The 20625-nt window shown below is 37.3% G+C and overlaps 1 protein-coding gene across 2 annotated transcripts in view; it reads left to right on the forward strand.

Moving 5' to 3' along the window:
- LOC105483452 (multidrug resistance-associated protein 1-like) overlaps positions 1 to 20625 on the forward strand; it is a 93920-nt gene that overhangs the window by 39019 nt on the left and 34276 nt on the right. For both annotated transcript variants that reach the window (XM_011744354.2, XM_011744356.2), the window contains 4 exons: positions 3574 to 3750; positions 6808 to 6975; positions 8398 to 8560; positions 14511 to 14586. In XM_011744354.2, coding sequence (XP_011742656.2) covers positions 3574 to 3750; positions 6808 to 6975; positions 8398 to 8560; positions 14511 to 14586 — 584 coding nt within the window. The remainder of the gene's footprint in view (positions 1 to 3573; positions 3751 to 6807; positions 6976 to 8397; positions 8561 to 14510; positions 14587 to 20625) is intronic.

The following is a 20625-nucleotide window of genomic DNA, read 5'->3' on the forward strand; positions in this document are numbered from 1 at the left end:
ATCATTTGTAAATGCTTATGGTAATTGTTTGATGATATTAACTGAATTGCAACCAATTATAGAGAAATGAATGTGATTTATATTGTAATTTGATTAGGTTTCTATTTATTATTCAGCAAGGTTCCCTAAGTAATTACAGCCATTTCATTTCTAAGAAGTCTTGTAGCCACTCTCGGGTAGGATCTTTGACCAAAAAGAAACTTCAGAAAAATAAAGTTATTAATAACTTACATTTAAGATTCAGCATTAGGACCATGAAGAGATCTACTCTTGACTAATTGTTCTATTCTTAAAGGTCAATACGAATAAGAATTGAACAAGTTCTTAATCAGCTCTCTCTTTTTGAAACAGTAGACTACCCAATGAACTTTTCCTTAGATGTAATCAACTCTTAGGTAAAACACTTAAGTAGCTCAATCTTTCCTTCTTACCTGTGACAAGATGAACAAGCTCTATGTATCTGAGATCAGCATCTCTTCACTGTATTATTTTTTCTTTCCTCTCTGGGAAAAATCAACTCTAACTCCTTTTATTTTTCCTCACATCTTTCTTTCTACCTTTATATCTTTCCTGATTCCAGTCCTTTGGTGACTATTTCTTGTTATTCTTTTTTATCTCGGCATGACTGTTACCTAGTCTAGGGCCAAATATGATTCCTGTGACTTTTTCTGATAAGATTGCACTTAATGAGCACCACTGTTTTTAAACCTTAAGTATACTATCTTTGTAGCACTATGCTGTTTGTAGCAATTGCAATTAGCCATTTCTCTGCAGTTCAGGATAGCTGTACCTTTTACTTGGGTGTACATTACAAACATAATAAGTGTCATATTAATTTCATTTTTATTTAGTTTTTTTCAGCTATTTCACTAAGCAATTACTGAGCCTATGCTATGTGCCAGAGAAGTAAACGTGAATAAGATATGCCCCTCTTCTTTCAAAGGTCATAGTGTAGTGAGGGAAATACCATAATCAATGATAAAAAGGTCTAAATCAGATATGAAAAATGAATTGAGGCATAAAAAACAACAAATTCTGCTTCAAAGAGTTCGAAAAAGAATCCAAAAGGAGGTCGCCCTTTATTTGATATTGAAAAATAATTAGAAATTGATAAAGATAAAAATAATGTCGATTCTAGATTTCACTTAATTCATTAATAATAGTAATAAGCTGAAAAGGCTGGGGTGAGAATTGCATAGGATAATGTGCACAGACCTAGCCTAGCTCCTCTCTATGAATATGTAGGATGATCATCATCTTTATTACGACTGTTGAGCCTCTCAAAATAAGATTTAAGGATTATTTCTGATATCTTTGAATGTTTTTAATTAAGAAGGTGTTCATAGCGATGAAACAAACTGTAATAATGCCATTATTAGTGGTAAAACAGAGAGGATATTCCTTGTTTATTTTAAATTACTGATGCCCAAGAAAAAGTATATAATCTGTTTTTATAACTGGTCATTGGCCTTCAGGAAGCTTTTGGCCTGGATCAATGGCAGGATTTGAAGTATCACATTCTGAATTATTTCCCCAAATACTTTTTATTCAGAATTTATATCATCCTGATTATCTCTATTGAAGTAAAATTAACATTATAGTGGCATTTTCAAAGTGCTTTTGTGTGCACTTTCTATTTTTCGGTTTTTCAGATGATTACTTTTTTGAGGCATATTTTAATCCACAATATTCAAACTCTAAAACTGCCTATTGTCGCTAAACTTTCTCTGTAGACTCCCTACTCTTTTCAGTATCAAAAGCTCACACCAGGCACCGTTCATGAAAAGGATTCAATGTTCAGTGTTCTGTGGCAGAAACATCAGAGATTTGGAGACCATTTTTGAATTCACAAAACTTCTATTATAGTTTCATTATTAAGAATGAAACAAAATGTTTTCATTTGTATGTGAAAGGAAATAATAAAAGCGAACATTTACATCTCTATGAAAATTGTAGTTTCTGTTTTCTCATGTTCTTCAGTCTCTTCTCCTTTGTTTTTCATCCTGTGCACTGCTCAACTTGTTTAATACATAGCAAGTATTCAAAATATCGACCACTCACATGCTGATTTAATATGCAATTCAAAGCAAAGTTTAGATTATTCACTTCACAAGGCAATTTGAGAACAATTCCTTTTGTGTTCAAGATCAGGTCAGATCAGAACTATATTGTTTTTGATCAAAAGCCATTCTGTGTCTTACATACTCAACAAAGAAGAATTACAAGTTAATCTTTGATCTTTAAAGTAGCAGGTAGAAATCAAAAGGCTAATAATGGTTGCACATGTGTGTATATCAGAAAGTACTTTAAGTGGCTGGTATTGTTATAGAGTATGGAGTACTTAAAATACTGAATCAGTGTTTGAATTGAGTCCATAGGGTAGATTGAAAGGTAGGCCACTAGTGCAAATACTGTGGGTTCTTTTTCTAGAAAAGAAGGGTTAGTTGAGAAGATATTTTATGCAGCAGACTGTCATATATTTAAAAATCATTTCAAGGTATAAAATCATAAGACATAAATTTGGGAGCAGTGGTTAATGTATAATACACGGAGATTTGCCACCCAGATCCTCCTACTAGTTAGGACTTCTACAAGTCCCAGCTGTGGGAGTATGAACAGGAAGTCATCTCCTTCAAGGTTGGCCTGGACTTCAGATAGTGGCCTGTCCCAGGGTCTCACTTTTGCTCAGCCTGACTTGGGACAGCTCTGATGACCAATTCTCTTCCATGGCTCTCCGGAGGATTGGCCAAAGTTTTCTTGGTTCTGCATCACATCCGCATCTGTGGCTTCTCCCTCTGCCTAATCTTCCCTCCTCCTTTCCTTCCACAGGGGTTGATCCCAAACAAACAACTTGGACCCCAAAATCTGATTCAGTGTTACAGACTGAATTGTGTTCCCCCAAAATTCATGTGTTGAAGTTCTAATTCCCAGTACCTCAGAATGTGACTGTATTTGGACACAGGGTCTTTAAAGAGCTAGTTAAGTTAAAACAAGTTCATTAAGGTGGGTCCTAATTCAGTATCACTGGTGTCCTTATAAGAGGAATTAGGACACACACACACACACACACACACACACACACACACACGGAGAGAGAGAGAGACCATGTGAAACACGAGAAAATTACAATCATCAACAAGCTGAAGAGAGTGGCCTCAGTAGAAATCAACCTTGCTAACACCTGATTTCAAACATCTAGCCTCCAGAATTGTGAGAATAAATTTCCATTGTTTAAGCCACCCAGTCCATGGTATGTTGTTATTGCAACTCTAGCAAACTAACACACTCAGCATCTGCTTCCAGAGAATACCACTTTAGACAGATAATTGAGATAGAAGCTACAGTGAAAGTAAATAAGAAGCACAAAGTAACTCATTTGGAGGAAATTCCAGTAAAACATATAAAATATGGTGCCATGATCTATGTAATTATATGTATCCATATTAAATTTTTTATTTCTGTTTTAAAACTAAAGAAGGCAAAACTATGGACTAAATATGTTCCTTTACTGTGATGCATGCAACTTCTCCTTTTCTCTAGTTAAGAATTTTTTTTAACCTCTTTCTTTTTTAGGGTTCTGTGGCTTATGTTTCTCAGCAGGCCTGGATTCAGAATTGCATTTTGCAAGAAAACATTCTCTTTGGCTCCATCATGAAGAAAGAGTTTTATGAGCAAGTATTGGAAGCCTGTGCTCTCCTTCCAGATTTGGAGCAGTTGCCAAAGGGAGATCAAACTGAGATTGGAGAAAGAGTAAGGGAACTGTAATTTATCACATAAAGAAATATAATCCCATTCAGCTTGCTAATAAAATGTTTATGCCTTTTTCTTGAAGTCTCGAAGAGCTATACAACTATAATTTTTAAAAATTATTATGTAATTCCTATATAAGAGATGGCGATATTAAGGACAAGTAATTATTTACAATTGACTGTTTGGAAAAGATTAAAAATCAGTCGGAAATTCTGTTGTTAGTATCCACTTAGGGGAATAAAAGCCCATTCATTAGACCATCAAAATTTTGTTTTGATGGCTGGCACAATGCAGTTCACTTTCTAAAGAGTGACTAATAGTTTTGTTTGTACCTGTATCTCTGGTGTGCAAAGTCAAGGCTAGAACAGGAGCAAAAGAGCACCAATCTCCAGCAGTGGCACCTGAGTCTAGGTTCTAAAGAAGCTCTGAGAACAACACTGTTATGAATGTGCCTTCTCCACGTTTGCTCATTCCTGCTTAAGTGGAACTTGTTCCCCAATTATCTCTCTTTGTTCTATTTCATTTTCATTGTGTTAGTAAATAGTCATTACTCTGCTCAGTGTTTTGGATTTAAAAATACATATATATATATATCATGAGCCAAAGTATGAACCCCGAGAGATTATCTCCAACCCCTGACTAAAATCTGCATTAATTAAACATGAATGCAAAAGTAGCCTCTGCCTGCAATTCATGTGTGCTCTAAAGATGAATAAATAATCCTTACTGAGTGCTTTGAATCTCTGAAAAGAGTGAGCATAACATTGTTAGACATTTTTACACCTGCCCTCATGTTATCTAATAAGTCCATTATAGAAATTAATACAAGAAATACATAACAAAATTGTAGAATGTAGAAATATGTAAAATCCAGGATGAGCCAGAATTTACCTTGTAACTAGAATTACTTCATTTATAATCTATAACTTTACAGATGTATTTTCTCAATAGTTTTAAAGAGGTTTATTTTTTCCAACCCTTGGATTTCTTCTTGCATCTTCACCATCTCTAAGCAAAATGATTCCATAGCTAAAAGGCAGACATGTGAATTCTTCTTCAAACTTGTTAACACATGTTGAACAAGATGCTGATAAACCCAATCTCTAAAAGTATGAAATATCTGATATTTTGTAACTGTAAAAATCTTAAACAGGGAAACAAATCCAAACTAACAAGTATAGACTTAATATAGGCATTAAATGCTATTGCCATTTATAATGTCTTATTTTTATGATTAAATTTATCCCAATCTGCATTTGAACTTTACACATGCAACTGAATATTTCAAAAGGAAATCTGTTTATAGGTGCTTAAGAGACAATAAAGACAATGACTGTAGACTTTTCGCCTACTTGTATTCATCTTCTCTTTTGGCATTCTTCATTTGACCACATTTATTAATTTTTATATGCCCTTATTCTGCTATGGGGTACACAGTGGTGAGTGAGAGATCTACCACTCTGCCTTCAGGGATTTGCAGTCTGGTGCACCTCTGCCAATAACATTCATCAGTTGTCTTTATCAATATTTATTAATCACCTAGTGTTAGACACCGGGTGTCGAGAACACAAGGATTAACTAGGTAGGGGCTCATAGGCTAGTGAGAGAGACTGAGATAAATATTGCCAATTCTAGCAATGGGATGCATACACAAAGTGCAGCAAGACAGGAAGGGAGGGAATGAATCTCTGCACTTGGGACACCTAATGGAAGTTGCCTTCAGAGGACATTTCAGTGTGAGTAGCCCTTAAGTTAAAACAGAAGGATGTGGTCTCCCAAGCAGAGTGAATAGCCTCTTCCCGGTAGGAAAGACCAGGTTAGTCTGCTTGGCAAACCACAGTCACTTGAAGGCAACATTGGGAGAGTGGTGAAGAGATGAGTTAACGCCAGAATACAAGCATCTTAGATCTATACGAAAGAATTTCTTGTTTTTGCTGTTGCTCATGAGTGATGAAAAGAGGGAGCTGTGGATATCCAAGGTTTTTGTGCAAGATGATGACATAATTACAGAAAAAGTGATGACAAGGTAGAGGGGTGAATTGGAAAGAAGAGTAACTGCGTGATAATAGCTAATGTTGATTGTATCCATACTCAGTGTTGAATTTTTCCTAAAATTTTTACTCTAATCTTATTGAATGCTCCCAACAAACATACAACTTAGGTGCTATTATAAGCATAGGAACACACACATATTACATTCCTTTATGTGCGTGTATATGAGTGTGTGGGAGGAGGGTGTATAATGCCTATCCCCCTTGCTAAAATGTGACCTCCTCGTGAGACTCTGTTTCACTCATCTTTGAATCCCAAGCACTAGCGTAGTACTCAAAATATAGTCATACCCAGAAGATGTTTGCTGAGTAGGAGAAGGATGAAAAATGCAAAGAGGCAATGGCATTTTATAATTACAGGTCATTGGCTAAGTTATGTGCTGCACTGAGAGCTTTTAAACCAGATCTGTAAACCCTAAATATAAAATAAATAAAGTAAATTGGGCCTGGTTCCATAATTCTTCATACATGGTTGTACATGTCAACTTTAATTCTCACATGGACATGATGAACATTCCCTATTCTTGCTTCTTGGAGTTGTACTTTTGCCAACAAGACTTGTGCTAATCTTTCTACAGGAGAAAATAGGACATGTTGATTACTTCTTTGGTAATTTAGTTATTATTTTCAATTTCCTATGTGTCATTTTAAAAATAATCACTGATGTCAGTATATGGTTGGCAGCCAAAAGTCTTGTTTAATATCCCACAGGCACGAGTTTTCAGAGTGAGAGATTCGGAAATTCTTTTCTCCTTAATTGTTAGCATCCTCTTTTGAGAGTTAGCAGTTAAGAGAAAGTAGATATATCTGCTAATGTGTGCAAGTTAGTAATGCTGGGAAATGGGATGGGGCTAGGCCTAGAAAGTCGTGGATAAAGAAAGGTTGGAGCGTTCATCTTGGGTTGCTATCTATCCATTCTATAAAAGAGCATTTGGATGTAACTACACATGCTTTGAGATGTATACGCATTTCCTCTCGTCTTGTTTTTCTCCTGCTCCATTTTCAGGGTGTGAATATAAGTGGGGGCCAGCAACAGCGAGTAAGCCTGGCTAGAGCTGTCTACAGTGGAGCCGACATCTACCTCCTGGATGACCCCTTGTCTGCTGTTGATGTTCACGTTGGAAAGCAGCTTTTTGAAAAAGTGATAGGGTCCTTGGGCCTTTTGAAAAACAAGGTAGACATAGTTTCATTTATGCTTTCTTGTGGGACAGGGGATCTGCCTAGCACTGTGTCTAAAATTCCATTTATTTTGTTTATTTGTTTCAGCAAAGTAGTCACATTTCACATGAAAAAATGGGATGCTTAGATTGCGATTTCACAGACAAATTTCAATGTGTAAATGTTAAAGTTTCACTTACAAGTTTACTCTGGTGACAATTTATGTGATTGTTATCTCTTTGTCTAATACCATATCCTAAGGGGATTTATGTGCCATAATGAATTGTTATTGACTCAAGTGATTTTTAAAATGGTATTTTGGTGCACTGCTGTTATTAAAAATAGAATTATTTGCCGGGCATGGTGGCTCATGCCTGTAATCCCAGCACTTTGGGAGGCTGAGGCGGGTGGATCACGAGGTCAGGAGTTCAAGACCAGCCTGGCTAAGATGGTGAAGCCCCGTCTCTACTAAAAATAGAAAAATTAGCTGGGCATGATGGTGGGTGCCTGTAATGCCAGCTACTTGGGAGGCTGAGGCAGAGAATTGCTTGAACCTGGGAGACAGAGGTTGCAGTGAGCTGAGATCACACCACTGCACTCCAGCCTGGGCGAGAGAGTGAGACTCCGTCTCAAAAAAAAAAAAAAATAGAATTATTTTATTGCTTATGTAAAGTGTAAAATTTGGTATTATGAACATAGCAATCATAGCGATTCAATTGTTTTTTAAAGGGCCAAGAAGATGAAAATTAGTATTTACCAGTACATGCCATATTTTGCAGTGTAAATTAGTTCATTTATCCCTATTTCACATATAAAGGAACTTCAGGGCTCACAATGACTTGATATAGGTTGCTCAACTTAAGAACAATAGAGATTTTTTAAAGTATGTTTGACTCCAAAATCGCATTCATTTCTTTATAATACGTGTTTATGAAATTATTAATATAGAGAACTCTGAAAAATATATGTATAAAATTATAAAATATATGTCTCAGTAAAAATAAACATCTTATATATTGACATAAACCCAAGATTAAAAATGTCACACTTAATTGTACGTATATGTATAAAATAATATGAATGACTTAAAAATAAAGACTATGAATTACGACTTGGATTAAACACTTTTTTGTAATGGTACTGTATATTTAAAAATAAGCAAGAATGACATATATGAAATTGTTTTGAATTTGCAATTAAATTGATTCATTTCTAATGAATGAAAAAATACCTGAACAGAAGTGTTAAAAATCACATTTACAAACTATTTTCTCACCTAGCAGCATGTCATTATTCCTTGTAAGATATATGGATGCTGCCTTAAACTGGCACCTACCAAAAATCATACTCTAAAATAGTAAAGGAAAAAAAGTTACTGCAGCTTTTTTTGAAAATGCTATTTTTTGTAACCTCTGAGATAAAACACTTTGTTTTTCAGACTCGTATTTTAGTGACACACAATCTCACACTTCTGCCACAAATGGATCTTATTGTTGTAATGGAAAGTGGCAGAATAGCTCAAATGGGGACATACCAGGAGCTGCTGTCTAAAACTAGAAACCTCACTAATTTGCACCAAGTCATCAGTGAAGAAGAAAAAGGTAAGGACACAATGAAAAATAAACTTAAGATACAGTATACCTACTCATTTTGAAAGTTCATTAATTGAGTAATTTCATGCTATAAATTTTCATTCATCCTGCTTAAGTCAGGGGCAGGACACCTTCCTTTCCGTAGGAAAGAAGCAAATACAATGAGACACATCAGTTAAAAATCAAACTCATTGATGATTTTTAAGAAAAGTTTTAAGTTCTCTGGGGTCTATTTATTCATTTATGAAATAAGAAATTAGATTACTTATAAACTGTAGTTCAAGTCTAGAATATAATAACTCTAAACATTGTATCTCCTTTTCAATTAAGAACAGGGAACATACTTGTGAAATCAATAATAAATATTTTAAACATCTAGGTATAATATAGCACATTGAGGAAGAGAAACAAAAGAAAGAAATTGGGAAAGGCAAAAGGGATCAATGTTTGTTCAAGTTTTAAGAGTTAACTATTTATTTAGGTTTATTTATCAATTTTTGTTACTCTAGCCCTAGAATATTAAATTAAGATGTACGGACATTTAAAAAAAAAAAAAAAAAGAAGTGGTTTGATCTTTATCCAATGTGTAAGATGCAAGAATGTTTGCTATCCAGCATTTTCCTAAAGTTGGGTAATGTACCATCATCTCCTTTTACAGCTGTAGGTAGTTTGTCATGTAGAGACCATCATTTTTTTCCTGTACTTTTCTGGATCCTTTTCCTATACCTTTCCAGAGCAGCACAGCGGACTAACTGTAAAACCAGCTAACTCATAATTTCAAGATAAAAGAAGAAATATAGAGCTATGTTTCATTATTTTCTACATGAACTAGTAGTATCCATTAGCTTACCTGACACTTGTCCTGGATATAAAGTCCTAAAAATGTGAAATTGCTTTATAACAAGATCAGTACAATTTATTATTTTAATGCCGTGAAATCCAAAAACAAAGTCCATTTTGCTGATGTTTCTCTTTGGGACCTAAGCTAACACACATTAGTTTTGTAGTACTGTTTTTTAAATTCCTTGTTTTTCCACCTTTCTCATATTACAAATAGTCTATTTGCAAAATTATTTGGTGGATTGTCAGATGTGGCTGGCATCCTTAACAGAAGAGGAACTTCCTCTTTTCTTAATGTCTAGCAACTGTGGAAATGATTCCTTGCCTTCTCAGAAAGGTTAAGTAATAATTTATGCTTCTTGTGTAGAAAACAAATGTCTAGGACTGCCTCCTAGACTAGAAGCAGCATGGAGTCTGTCATTTCTCTATCTCTGTCACTTAGGTAGCCTCATGCTAGGCAAATTACAGGCACTCGGTAGCTGTTTGTTAAAAAGATGAATCTGAAAGTGTATCCCCTCAGGAGTTAACAAGGTGCTATGGAATGCTTTGAGCCAGTATCTTTCTTGTGTGTGTGGCCATTTATTTTAAAGGTCACATGAAATACAGATTGTATGCCTTTAGAAAATATAGTTCCAAAAGTAAGCAGTGTGTAAGCTTTAAGCTAAATATTTAATTTGCCACGAAATATAAATTGTGTGTCTTTTGAAACCTGTGGAATTTGTTGTTGTTTAAATACCCAATTTTGGAAATAAAATCCTACCTTTTCTGTATTTGTATAACTTTTTTATGTACAAGTGCCCTCTACTGTAACAGAATAAGAGCAGTAATATTCTTGAAGTTGGGCTGATAGATGTTAATAGATCTATTAATAGATGTTACCAACTCACAATCAGAAATTTGCCAGAGTTAGAAAAATGTAACTTTAACTTCTTTCTAATTACCTCAATATTTCTGTCTTTTTTATGACAATCAAAAAGGTGGAAGGTAGAGAAAATTTTTATGCCAGAAATAGAATGTGTTATTAAAAATGAATATTCTGGAATTGTGATTTTTTGAATGCTGGATAAAAAATACAGAAAGACTTATACTCACAATAAAAACTAGATAGCTAGATCAAAAGAGAATCTGTAAAAGGTTAGCTCTGTAGAGGATGATTTCCTTAGCCACTGCAGGCAGCAAGACAAAAACGGATCTTGATATCAAACACTACATTAAATAATAGCTTGCATCCAGCGTGATGTCCCTGCAATGCTGCCTCCTAAACCTGGGCCAACTGAACCTCGCCCTGTACTTCATTCTTTAGTCAGTTCCCACTCTAGCCTTCCCTGCGTGGCTCTCTGGCTAGGAGTGTCTTCCCCACTTCCCACTTCTTGACCGTTCTAGGAACTCAGGTCCCAGAATTCTCTGCTCAAATAATGGAAGCTTGCTCCTGGGACCCGGGCTATCATTCCTCAGGTTTGTTCTTTCACGGACAGACTGCCCTGCTGGCTTGTATCATTCTTTGGCCTGAGGATGTTTGCTCTTGCGGGTGGGAGAGTGGGCAGAGTCTGGACATGTCAGCTGAGGTATCTGCAGATGTACAGAACTTCTGAGAGTGCAAAGTGGAGCTTGGGAGGGGGAGAAGAGGAGCAAAGGCCTTGGCTGAGACTGACTCATCAAGGACTGCCATGTCCCCCAGAGGAAGTCTCAGGAATCCAGACATTCTCATCTGATCCTCGCCTTCTAGGTGGCTTGGAAGGTGTATTTGTCAGAGAAAGCGATAGAACTTGAGTCTTTTAGTTCCATCAGTGACTTTTAAATCATTGGAAATGCAACATGTGAGCCTTTATTTGCACTCTTGCTCTGGTTCCATAGATTTTAGGTACAGGTCTGTCCCTGTGGGGAATTTCTTTCTGTTATTTGCATAAATATCAAGAGAAATCAGATTCTGTTTGAGTACGCTTTTGCTGAGATTTAGGAGAAAGAAATTACCTGGCAGAGAGTAGGATGTAAGAGGTGTGATCACTCTGTGATCTTCCATTTATTTATTAAAATTCACCCTTTTTGATCTTGAGTCTGTTCAAAAATTCCTTTAAAAGGTACACAATTCTTCAGTTTCAAAATTCTAGTTAATTTATGTGTCACTACAACGGGAGTGCAGTAGGCACACCTCATCCACAAAGGATGTTTCCAAGACCCCCAGTGGTTGAATGGAACTTTGGAGAGTACCTAACTCTGTATATACTATGCTTTTTAAAATTATGTATATACTTATGATAAAGCTCAAGTTATAAACTAGGCACAGTAAGAGATTAACAACAATAACTAATAATAAAATAGACCAAGATGCCAGCATTGCTACTCATGTACTTTGGGGTCATCATGAAGAAAAATAAGAGTTCCTTGAACACAAGCCCTTTAATACCATGACAGTTGATCGGATAACCCAAGCTCTCAAGTGACCAATGCGTGGGGAGCATCCACACAGCATGTATGTGCTAGACAAAGAGATGGTGTACTTCCCAGACAGGACAGAGCAGAACGGTGAAATATTTCATCAGGCCACTCAGAATAGTAAGTAATTTAAAACTTATGAATGTTTATTTCTGGAGTTTTTCGTTTAATATTTTTGGACCACGGTTGACCGTGGGTAGCTGAAACCGCAGGAAGCAAAATTGCAGGTAAGGGGGAACTAGTGTATAAGCCAGCACAACATTGTGGAATAAACAGTGGACCTATTGTTAGAAATCCCGGAATCTAGTTCTCTCACTGAATAACCACATCAGTCTTCATCAAACGACTTAATTCTTGTGGTTCTTCCCGTTTGGGAAATACAGTGCTTCAGCTCACTCTGCTTTTCCTAGTGGCAGACATGGAACTGAACAATGTACATTATTATCTCTCCCCTGCCCCTCCAGCTGCTTATTACTCATTTCTTTTTCTTTCCTATCATTCTTACTCTCACTGCTGAAGTCAATAACAGGTAGCTTAGAAAGTCAATGGTAAAAAGTACTCTTTGCAGTGTAATTTGAGTTTGGATATATCACATCTCTAAGATTCCATCTAGCTCTAAAAAATCTAAGAATCTTGCCTTATGGAAATGTTATATAAGATAATCAAATCAGAGGTGAGAAATGGGTTTATGAAGAAAAGTATAACAAAGCTAAAGATAAATTTTACATATTTACAGATTTAGGTTAGGCTAATTCTTACATAAACTAATTACACTGATGATAGCTTGTACATCGTGGATCGTAACGATGTCAATATATTCATAAGTTTTACATTTACTTAATCCTCCTCCAAAACTCCAGAGGCTGCCATGGTCCTCATTTTGGAGATTTCTAAGGTCTCTTCTACAAAGTCTCTGCTTTTTCTGTGTCGTTTGATGAAGACTGATATGGTTATTCAGTGAGAGAACTAGATTCCGGGATTCCTAACAATAGGTCCACTGTTTATTCCACAATGTTGTGCTGACTTATACACTAGTTCCCCCTTACCTGCAATTTTGCTTCCTGCGGTTTCAGCTACCCGCGGTCGACCGTGGTCCAAAAATATTAAATGAAAAACTCCAGAAATAAACAATTCATAAGCAAGACACAGAGATTAGGTGTCTTGCTCAAATTAAGACAGAAGGTAAGTGACAGAATTTGAATCCCATGCTACCGCTGTTTCATGTCAGAGAACAACTAAGCTCTTAAACATTGTATCAAGTGTGTAGGAACAAGTACATTGACTTAGTACTGACTTACTGGAAAGAGGAAAGTGGAAAGAGGGAGTGGCTCACTCTCATTTATTGATGCTCGCTTCTTCCCCAATACTTGCTCTCCTCCCTTGCCCTGTCTTAAACAATTCTGGGTTTCAGGCAAGCCACTTACCCTTTCTGAGTTTTATGTTTTTCTCCTGCAAAATATAGTTAAATTTACCTATTCTCTTTTCTTATCAGGTCATTTGTGAGCTCAATTTATATAATGCATGTAAAAGTAGTTTATAAATTGAAAATAAATAAATTTAAATATTATTATTAAAGGCTATAAAGATGAGACTGTGCCTTAGAGGGACAGGCTGAAACATCTTCAAACTGAATTTGCATTCTTTAAGCCGTGGAATCCCCATGTTTCATAGAGATGTTTGAGGTCAATCAGTTTTTTCCATTATGGGCTAGATGATTCCTTCTAGAAAAAAGAAAGCATAGAATTCGTAGAAGAGACCTTAGAAATCTCCAAATTCAATTCTTTCTGTTTAGAGATGAGAAATCTAAAATTCAAAGAGTTCAAGTATCAGACTGTGAATAAAGACAAAAATCTGTCTAGCACTGAGGTATTTATCATCAAATTCACTAGCCCATTTACCATCAAATTCACTAGCCCGAGGTATTTATCATCAAATTCACTAGCTCATTTACCATCAAATTCACTAGCCCATTTACCATCAAATTCACTAGCCCATTTACCATCAAATTCACTAAGGTTATTTGAACCTCAGTAGCTGATAGGTCTTGGTGTATGACCTTGATTTGTGTTTCCTGCGTAAGAGCTCAGTGCCTCAGTCTTTTTATCCCTAAAATAAGGATAATAACTATAGTACCTTTCTCATAGGGGTAGTTTTGAAAATTAAAAGAGATACAAAGCCCTTAGGGCAATGCCTGTCACATAGGATGCTATTATCACTGTTAGTGACACTTGCAAGACAATGACAGCTTTGGGGAATTTGCCATTGTGTTTTCTTACAAATCTTCACGAGAATCACATTTGTATAAAGGCTGCATGAAATTATGTTTCTTTTAAAGGCTAGAGTGGTTTTCCTCTTGGGAAATATTTAGCCCTTCTGTGGAAGATCTGAAATAAGTTAGCAGCCCTCTCAGAGGGACACTGAGAGAGTTAGCATTCCTTTCTCTGAGAAAAAAAATAATTTCTCTGTAGGTTTTCTCAATAAGAAATCTCAGTTTTACTACGATATTACAGAACATTTTAGGACAAGCTGAAATAATGGAGAAAATACTAGGGGTCCCAGTAAACCTATGGATCTAGAACTTAAAAACCTCTCCAATTTGTGTAATCCTCCATTATACTTCTCTCTATTTTGTTTATTGTTGGCTTATAATTGTGGATATAAAAACACTGACTGTCTTTCTCTCCAGCTCATGCTCTAAAGCGAGTCAGTGCAGTCAACTCCAGAACTAGACCAAAAGACAAAATCCTGGAACAAAAACCTAGGTGAGTATCAGGAAATGCCAGGCTCACTGGGATTATGGACTGATTAATTACTTTTTTATAGCATTTGAACACATCCTATAAGAAAGATCCATACATTATGATGGATATAAAATGTACTTAGTGGTTTCCAATTCTAAACTACAAGTTAGATGGATGTGTCTAAATTTTTAAGTGAGATGGATGAGACTTAGTTTTGGAAACATATGTTCATTAGATTTCTCGCTATTTCTAGCCAAATTCTAGTGGTAGAAATTTAATCTGATTGCCAAAAACATCCCCATCCCATAGCATTCATAGACTCTACAGATGAGAATGTGAAAAATAGGCTTTGGACGTAAACATTTCATGATGGATTGGGATGATTATCAAGACAGGATATGTGACCTAGACATACAGACTCGGTATAGGACCTGAATAACCTGCCTAGAAAAATAAGAGAAAGAAAGACAAAGGAAAGAGAGGAAAGAGAGAGAAAGAAAGAAAAGAAAGAAAGAAAGAAAGAAAGAAAGAAAGAAAGAAAGAAAGAAAGAAAGAAAGAAAGAAAGAAAGAGAAAGAAAGAAAGAAAGAAAGAAAGAAAGAAAGAAGGAAGGAAGGAAGGAAGGAAGGAAGGAAGGAAAGAAAGAAAGAGAAAAGAAAGAAAGAAAGAAAAGAAAGAAAGAAAGAGAAGAAGAAGAAGAAGAAGAAGAAGAAGAAGAAGAAGAAGAAGAAGAAGAAGAAGAAGAAGAAGAAGAAGGGAAGGAGTAGAAAGGAGGGCAGGAAGGAAGAGGGGAGGGAGACAGAATAAAAAGGGTAAAACTTTCGTCCTGATTGGATTTTGTTATATTATGCTTTATTTTTTTTTGTAAGTGACTAAAATGAATAATGATTGAAGCAAATTAATCTAATCAGTTATTTCCCCAATGTTTCTTCCCTCAGTTGCCTAAACAGAAAACCAAAAGATAATAGGAAATAATAGGAATACACAGCTTATAGGTTGGTCGTGGTGGCTCACGCCTGTAATCCCAGCACTTTGGGAGGCTGAGGCAGGTGGATTACCTGAGGTCAGGAATTCAAGACCAGCCTGACCAACATGGTGAAATCCCGTCTCTACTAAAATACAAAAATTAGCCAGGCATGGTGGCATGTGCCTGTAATCCAAGCTATTTGGGAGGCTGAGGTAGGAGAATCGCTTGAACCTGGGAGACAGTGAGCCGAGATCGTGCCACTGCACTCCAGCCTGGGTGACAGAGTAAGATTCTGTCTCAAAAAAAAAAAAAAAAAAAAGAGAGAGAGAGATTATAAAATAAGTGCCTAGATCTTGTAATTGCTAAAATTGAGCGTTGTGACAGATTAAAGGGAATCAAACACTTTAGGATCCAAGAGCTCAGATACTGGCAGTTTTGACCTTGAATGAAAGAATGAGTCTTGAAATAATTATTTTTTTAAGAATTGGATATACCTAAGGATGTGTGGATGATGTAGATGTTACAGGTTGGAGATTTGTGTGCATACCAAATTTAGCTGACTCAGTAGGTAAACTAATAATAAATCATTCCTCCTTGATCATAAAGACCTTGGACTGCTTCTCTTTGTCTGTTATCTTAGTGTTTTTATACTGTCTCATGGCTTTAAATGCTTTCCATACACTAATTTCTCCAAGTTAATCTCTCTAGTCTGGATCTCTTCTTGAACTCCAGGGTTGAACCGGCAACTGACTCTCTCAGCATCTCCCCTTTAATGTCTAAATGACATCTCCAATTTATGTGTCCCACAAAGGATTCTAGATTTTCCTTCACCACACACAAACCTGTCCCACATACGATTTTTTTCCACCTTAGCTAACGGCAATGCTATTCTTCCAGTTGCTCAGTTAAAAAATATCTTGCAGTCATCTTGACCTTTCTTACTCTATATCCAATCTATAATCAAATCCCATTGGCTCGATCTTCAAAATATATCCAATAATCCAGAATTCACCCACCACTCATTACCTTCATAGCTGTCCCCTTTGTCCGATCACGATTATTTTTCACTTGCCATTATTGTAACTACCTGCTTACAGGCCTTCCTGCTGCCATCTTACCCCATACAGGCTATTTGCAACATAGTATACAGAGACTCTCTTTTATAAATGCAAGTCAGAGAATATTGGTTTTCTGCCCAAAACTTTCAAAACATTCACCTCTCAGAGAAAAATCTGAGGTCCTTACACTGACTTGTAAAGCCCTATAGGACCTGGACCTGTTTACCATTCTGATCTCAGAACCCTAGGAAGTTCACCCTTCATTACTCTGTCCAGCAACGCTGACCGTTTTCTGTTCCTGGGATAGCCAGGCATGCCCCTACTTCAAGGTCTTGCGTTTCTGATTCACTGCATGAAGTATACTTTGTTCAGATAACCATATGGCTTGCACATCCACCTTCTGTTGGTGTTTGCTTAAATGTTGGCTCATCAATGAAGACTTGCTTATCCACCCTATTTCATATCTCAACACTTCCTACTCCTTTCCCAGCTTTACTTTGTCATACGTCTTATTAATTTCCATAAAATTGGGAAATTTACTTGTTTATTTTTTATTTTGTCTTCCTCCTAACTCTATATTATAAGGTTTTATAAGGCCAGGATTTTTTGTTATTTGTTCCATTGCCATCAGCTAGAACACCGAATGGCACATATATAAGTATTTGTTGAATGGGTGGATAAATAACTAGAGACTGAAAGAACACTGAAAAGTTTTCTGATCCATCATTTCTTTTATTTTTTGGCCACTGAGACTTAATATATTTCATTTAGATGAGTATAATCTTTTAAGAGTCTCTAAGAAAAGATAATCCAGAAGCAATGAAACATACTTTGAAATCCATTTGCTTTGGGGTATACATATCTCTGAATCCTAAGGAGCATATCTGCCCTTGTATAGTGTCACTGTGCACTCATTAAATAACTTAAGAAAAGCTTAACATGTAAAAATTAATCAATATTTTTGTAAACTTAATCATTTCCTTTCCCCTACAGTAAATCAATTTTCCTTATTTATATAATCACTGTTAATATAATATCTAAATTGAACCCTTGAAGTTTCTGTAAACCAATTTTGGGAAATCATTCCTTCTTTTTCTCCCTAAAAAAAGAATTCCAGTCCCTATAAATATTTGTTTACAAAATTGTTTTTTTAAAAAATTCTAAGTTGCATCAGCTCAAATAAAGAATTCAGCAGAACATGGTGCTGCACGCCTATAGTTCCAGCTACTCAGGGGCCAAACTGGGAGGATCCATTGAGCTCAGGAGTTTGAAACCAGCCTGGGCAACATAGCAAGACTCTTGTCTCAAAAAAAAAAGGAAAAGGAGGAAGAGAAGAAAGGAAGAAGAAAGAAACAGAGAGAGAGAGGAAGGAAGGAAGGAAGGAAGGAAGGAAGGAAGGAAGGAAGGAAGGAAGGAAGGAAGGGAGGGAGGGAGGAAGGAAGGAGAAAAAAGAAAGAAGAAGAAGGAGCAGGAGGAGAAGGAGGAGGAGGGAAGGAAGGAAGGAAGGAAAGAGAGAGAGAAAGAAAGAAAGAAAGAAAGAAAGAAAGAAAGAGAAAGAAAGAAAGAAAGGAAAGAAAAAGAAAGAAAGAAAGAAAGAAAAGAAAGAAAGAGAAAGAAAGAAAGAAAGAAAGAAAGAAAGAAAGAAAGAAAGAGAAAGAAAGAAAGAAAGAAAGAAAGGAAGAAAGAAAGTTGGTCCAGGGCAAGATGACCAGATGACCGAACAGGAACAGCTCTGGTCTGCAGCTCCCAGTGAGACAAACGCAGAAGGCAGGTGATTTCTGCATTTCCAACTGAGGTACCTAGCTCATCTCACTGGGACTGGTTAGACAGTGGGTCCAGCCCACAGAGGGCACGCAGAAGCAGGGTAGGGCGTTGCCTTACCTGGGAAGTGCAAGGGGTCTGGGAACTCCCTCCCCTAGCCAAGGGAAGCCATGAGGGACTGTGCCATGAGGAATAGTGCACTCCAGCTCAGATACTACGCTTTTCCCATGGTTTTCACAATCCACAGACGAGGAGATTCTCTCAGGTGCCTACACCATGAGGGCCCTGGGTTTTAAGCACAAACCTGAGTAGCCATTTGGGCAGACATCCAGTTAGCTGCAGGAGGTTTATTTTATGTATGTATGTATGTATGTATGTATGTATGTATGTATGAATGTACGTATGTATTTTGTACACCAGTGGTGCCTGGAACACCATCAAGACAGAACTGTTCCCTTCCCTGGAAAGGGGGCTGAAGCCAGGAAGCTGAGCGGTCTTGCTCAGCAGATCCCACTTCCATGGAGCCCAGCAAGCTAAGATCCACTGGCTTGAAACTCTCAACTGCCAGCACAGCAGTCTGAAGTTGACCTGGGATACTTGAGCTTGGTGGGAGGAAGAGCTTCTGCCATTACTGAGGCTTGAGTAGGCAGTATCCCCTCATAGTGTAAACAAAGCTGTGGGGAAGTTCAACTGGGAGGAACCCACCTCAGGGCTACAAAGTCATTGTAGCCAGACTGCCTCTCTAGATTCCTCCTCTCTGAGCAGGGCATCTCTGAAAGAAAGGCAGCAGCCCCAGTCAGGGACTTACAAATAAAACTCCCATCTCCCCGGGACAGAGCACCTGGGGGAAGGGGCAGCTGTGGGTGCAGCTTCAGCAGACTTAAACGTTCCTGCCTGTCAGTTCTGAAGATCTCCCAGCACAGTGCTCAAGCTCTACTAAGGGACAGACTGCCTCCTCAAGTGGGTCCCTGACCCCCATGCCTCCTGACTGGGAGACACCTTCCAGCAGGAGTCGACAGACACCTCATATAGGAGAGCTCTGGCTGGCATCTGACAGGTCCCCCTCTGGGACAAAGCTTCCAGAGAAAGGAGCAGGCAGCAGTCTTTGCTGTTCTGCAGCCTCTGCTGGTGATACCCAGTCAAACAGGGTCTGGAGTGGACCGCCAGCAAACTCCAGTGGACCTGCGGAAGAGGGGCCCGGCTGTTAGAAGGAAAGCTAACAAACAGAAAGCAATAACATCAACATCAACCAAAAGGATGTCCACACAAAAACCCCATCCAAAGGTCATTAGCATCAAAGATCAAATGTAGATAAATCCACGAAGATGAGGATAAAACATCACAAAAAGGCTGAAAATTCCAAAAACCAGAATTCCTCTTCCCCTCCAAAGGATCACAACTCCTTGCCAGCAAGGGAACAAAACTGGATGGAAAATGAGTTTGAGGAATTGACAGAAGTAGGCTTCAGAAGGTGGGTAAAATAACAAACTCCTCCGAGCTAAAGGAGCATGTTCTAACCCAGTGCAAGGAAGCTAAGAACCTTGATAAAGGGTTACAGGAACTGCTAACTAGAATAAACAGTTTAGAGAAAAACATAAATGACCTGATGGAGCTGAAAAACACTCCATGAAGCATACACAAGTATCAATAGCCAAATTCATCAAGCGGAAGAAAGGATATCAGAGGATGATCAACTTAATGAAGTAAAGCATGAAGACAAGATTAGAGAAAAAAGAATGAAAATGAATAAACAAAGCCTCCAAGAAATATGAGACTATGTGAAAAGACCAAACCTATTTTTGTTTGGTTTACCTAAAAGTGATGAGGAGAATGGAACCAAGTTGGAAAATACACTTCAGGATATTATCCAAGAGAACTTCCCCAACCTAGCAGGACAGGCCAACATGCAAATTCATGAAATGTGGAGAATGCCACAAAGATACTCCTCAAGAAGAGTGACACCAAGACACATAATCATCAGATTCACCAAGGGTGAAAGAAGGAAAAAACGTTAAGGGCAGTCAGAGAGAAAGTTCAGGTTACTCACAAAGGGAAGGCCATCGGACTACCAGCACATCTCTCTGCAGAAACCCTACAATCCAGAAGAGAGTGGGGGCCAAAATTCAACACCTTAAAGAAAAGAATTTTCCACCCAGAATTTCATATCCAGCCAAACTAAGCTTCATAAGTGAAGGAGAAATAAAATCCTTTACAGACAAGCAAATGCTGAGGGATTTTGTCACCACCAGGCCTACCTTACAAGAGCTCCTGAAGG

This window comes from Macaca nemestrina, chromosome 4 (genome assembly GCF_043159975.1).
Source record: "Macaca nemestrina isolate mMacNem1 chromosome 4, mMacNem.hap1, whole genome shotgun sequence".
NCBI lineage: Eukaryota > Metazoa > Chordata > Mammalia > Primates > Cercopithecidae > Macaca > Macaca nemestrina.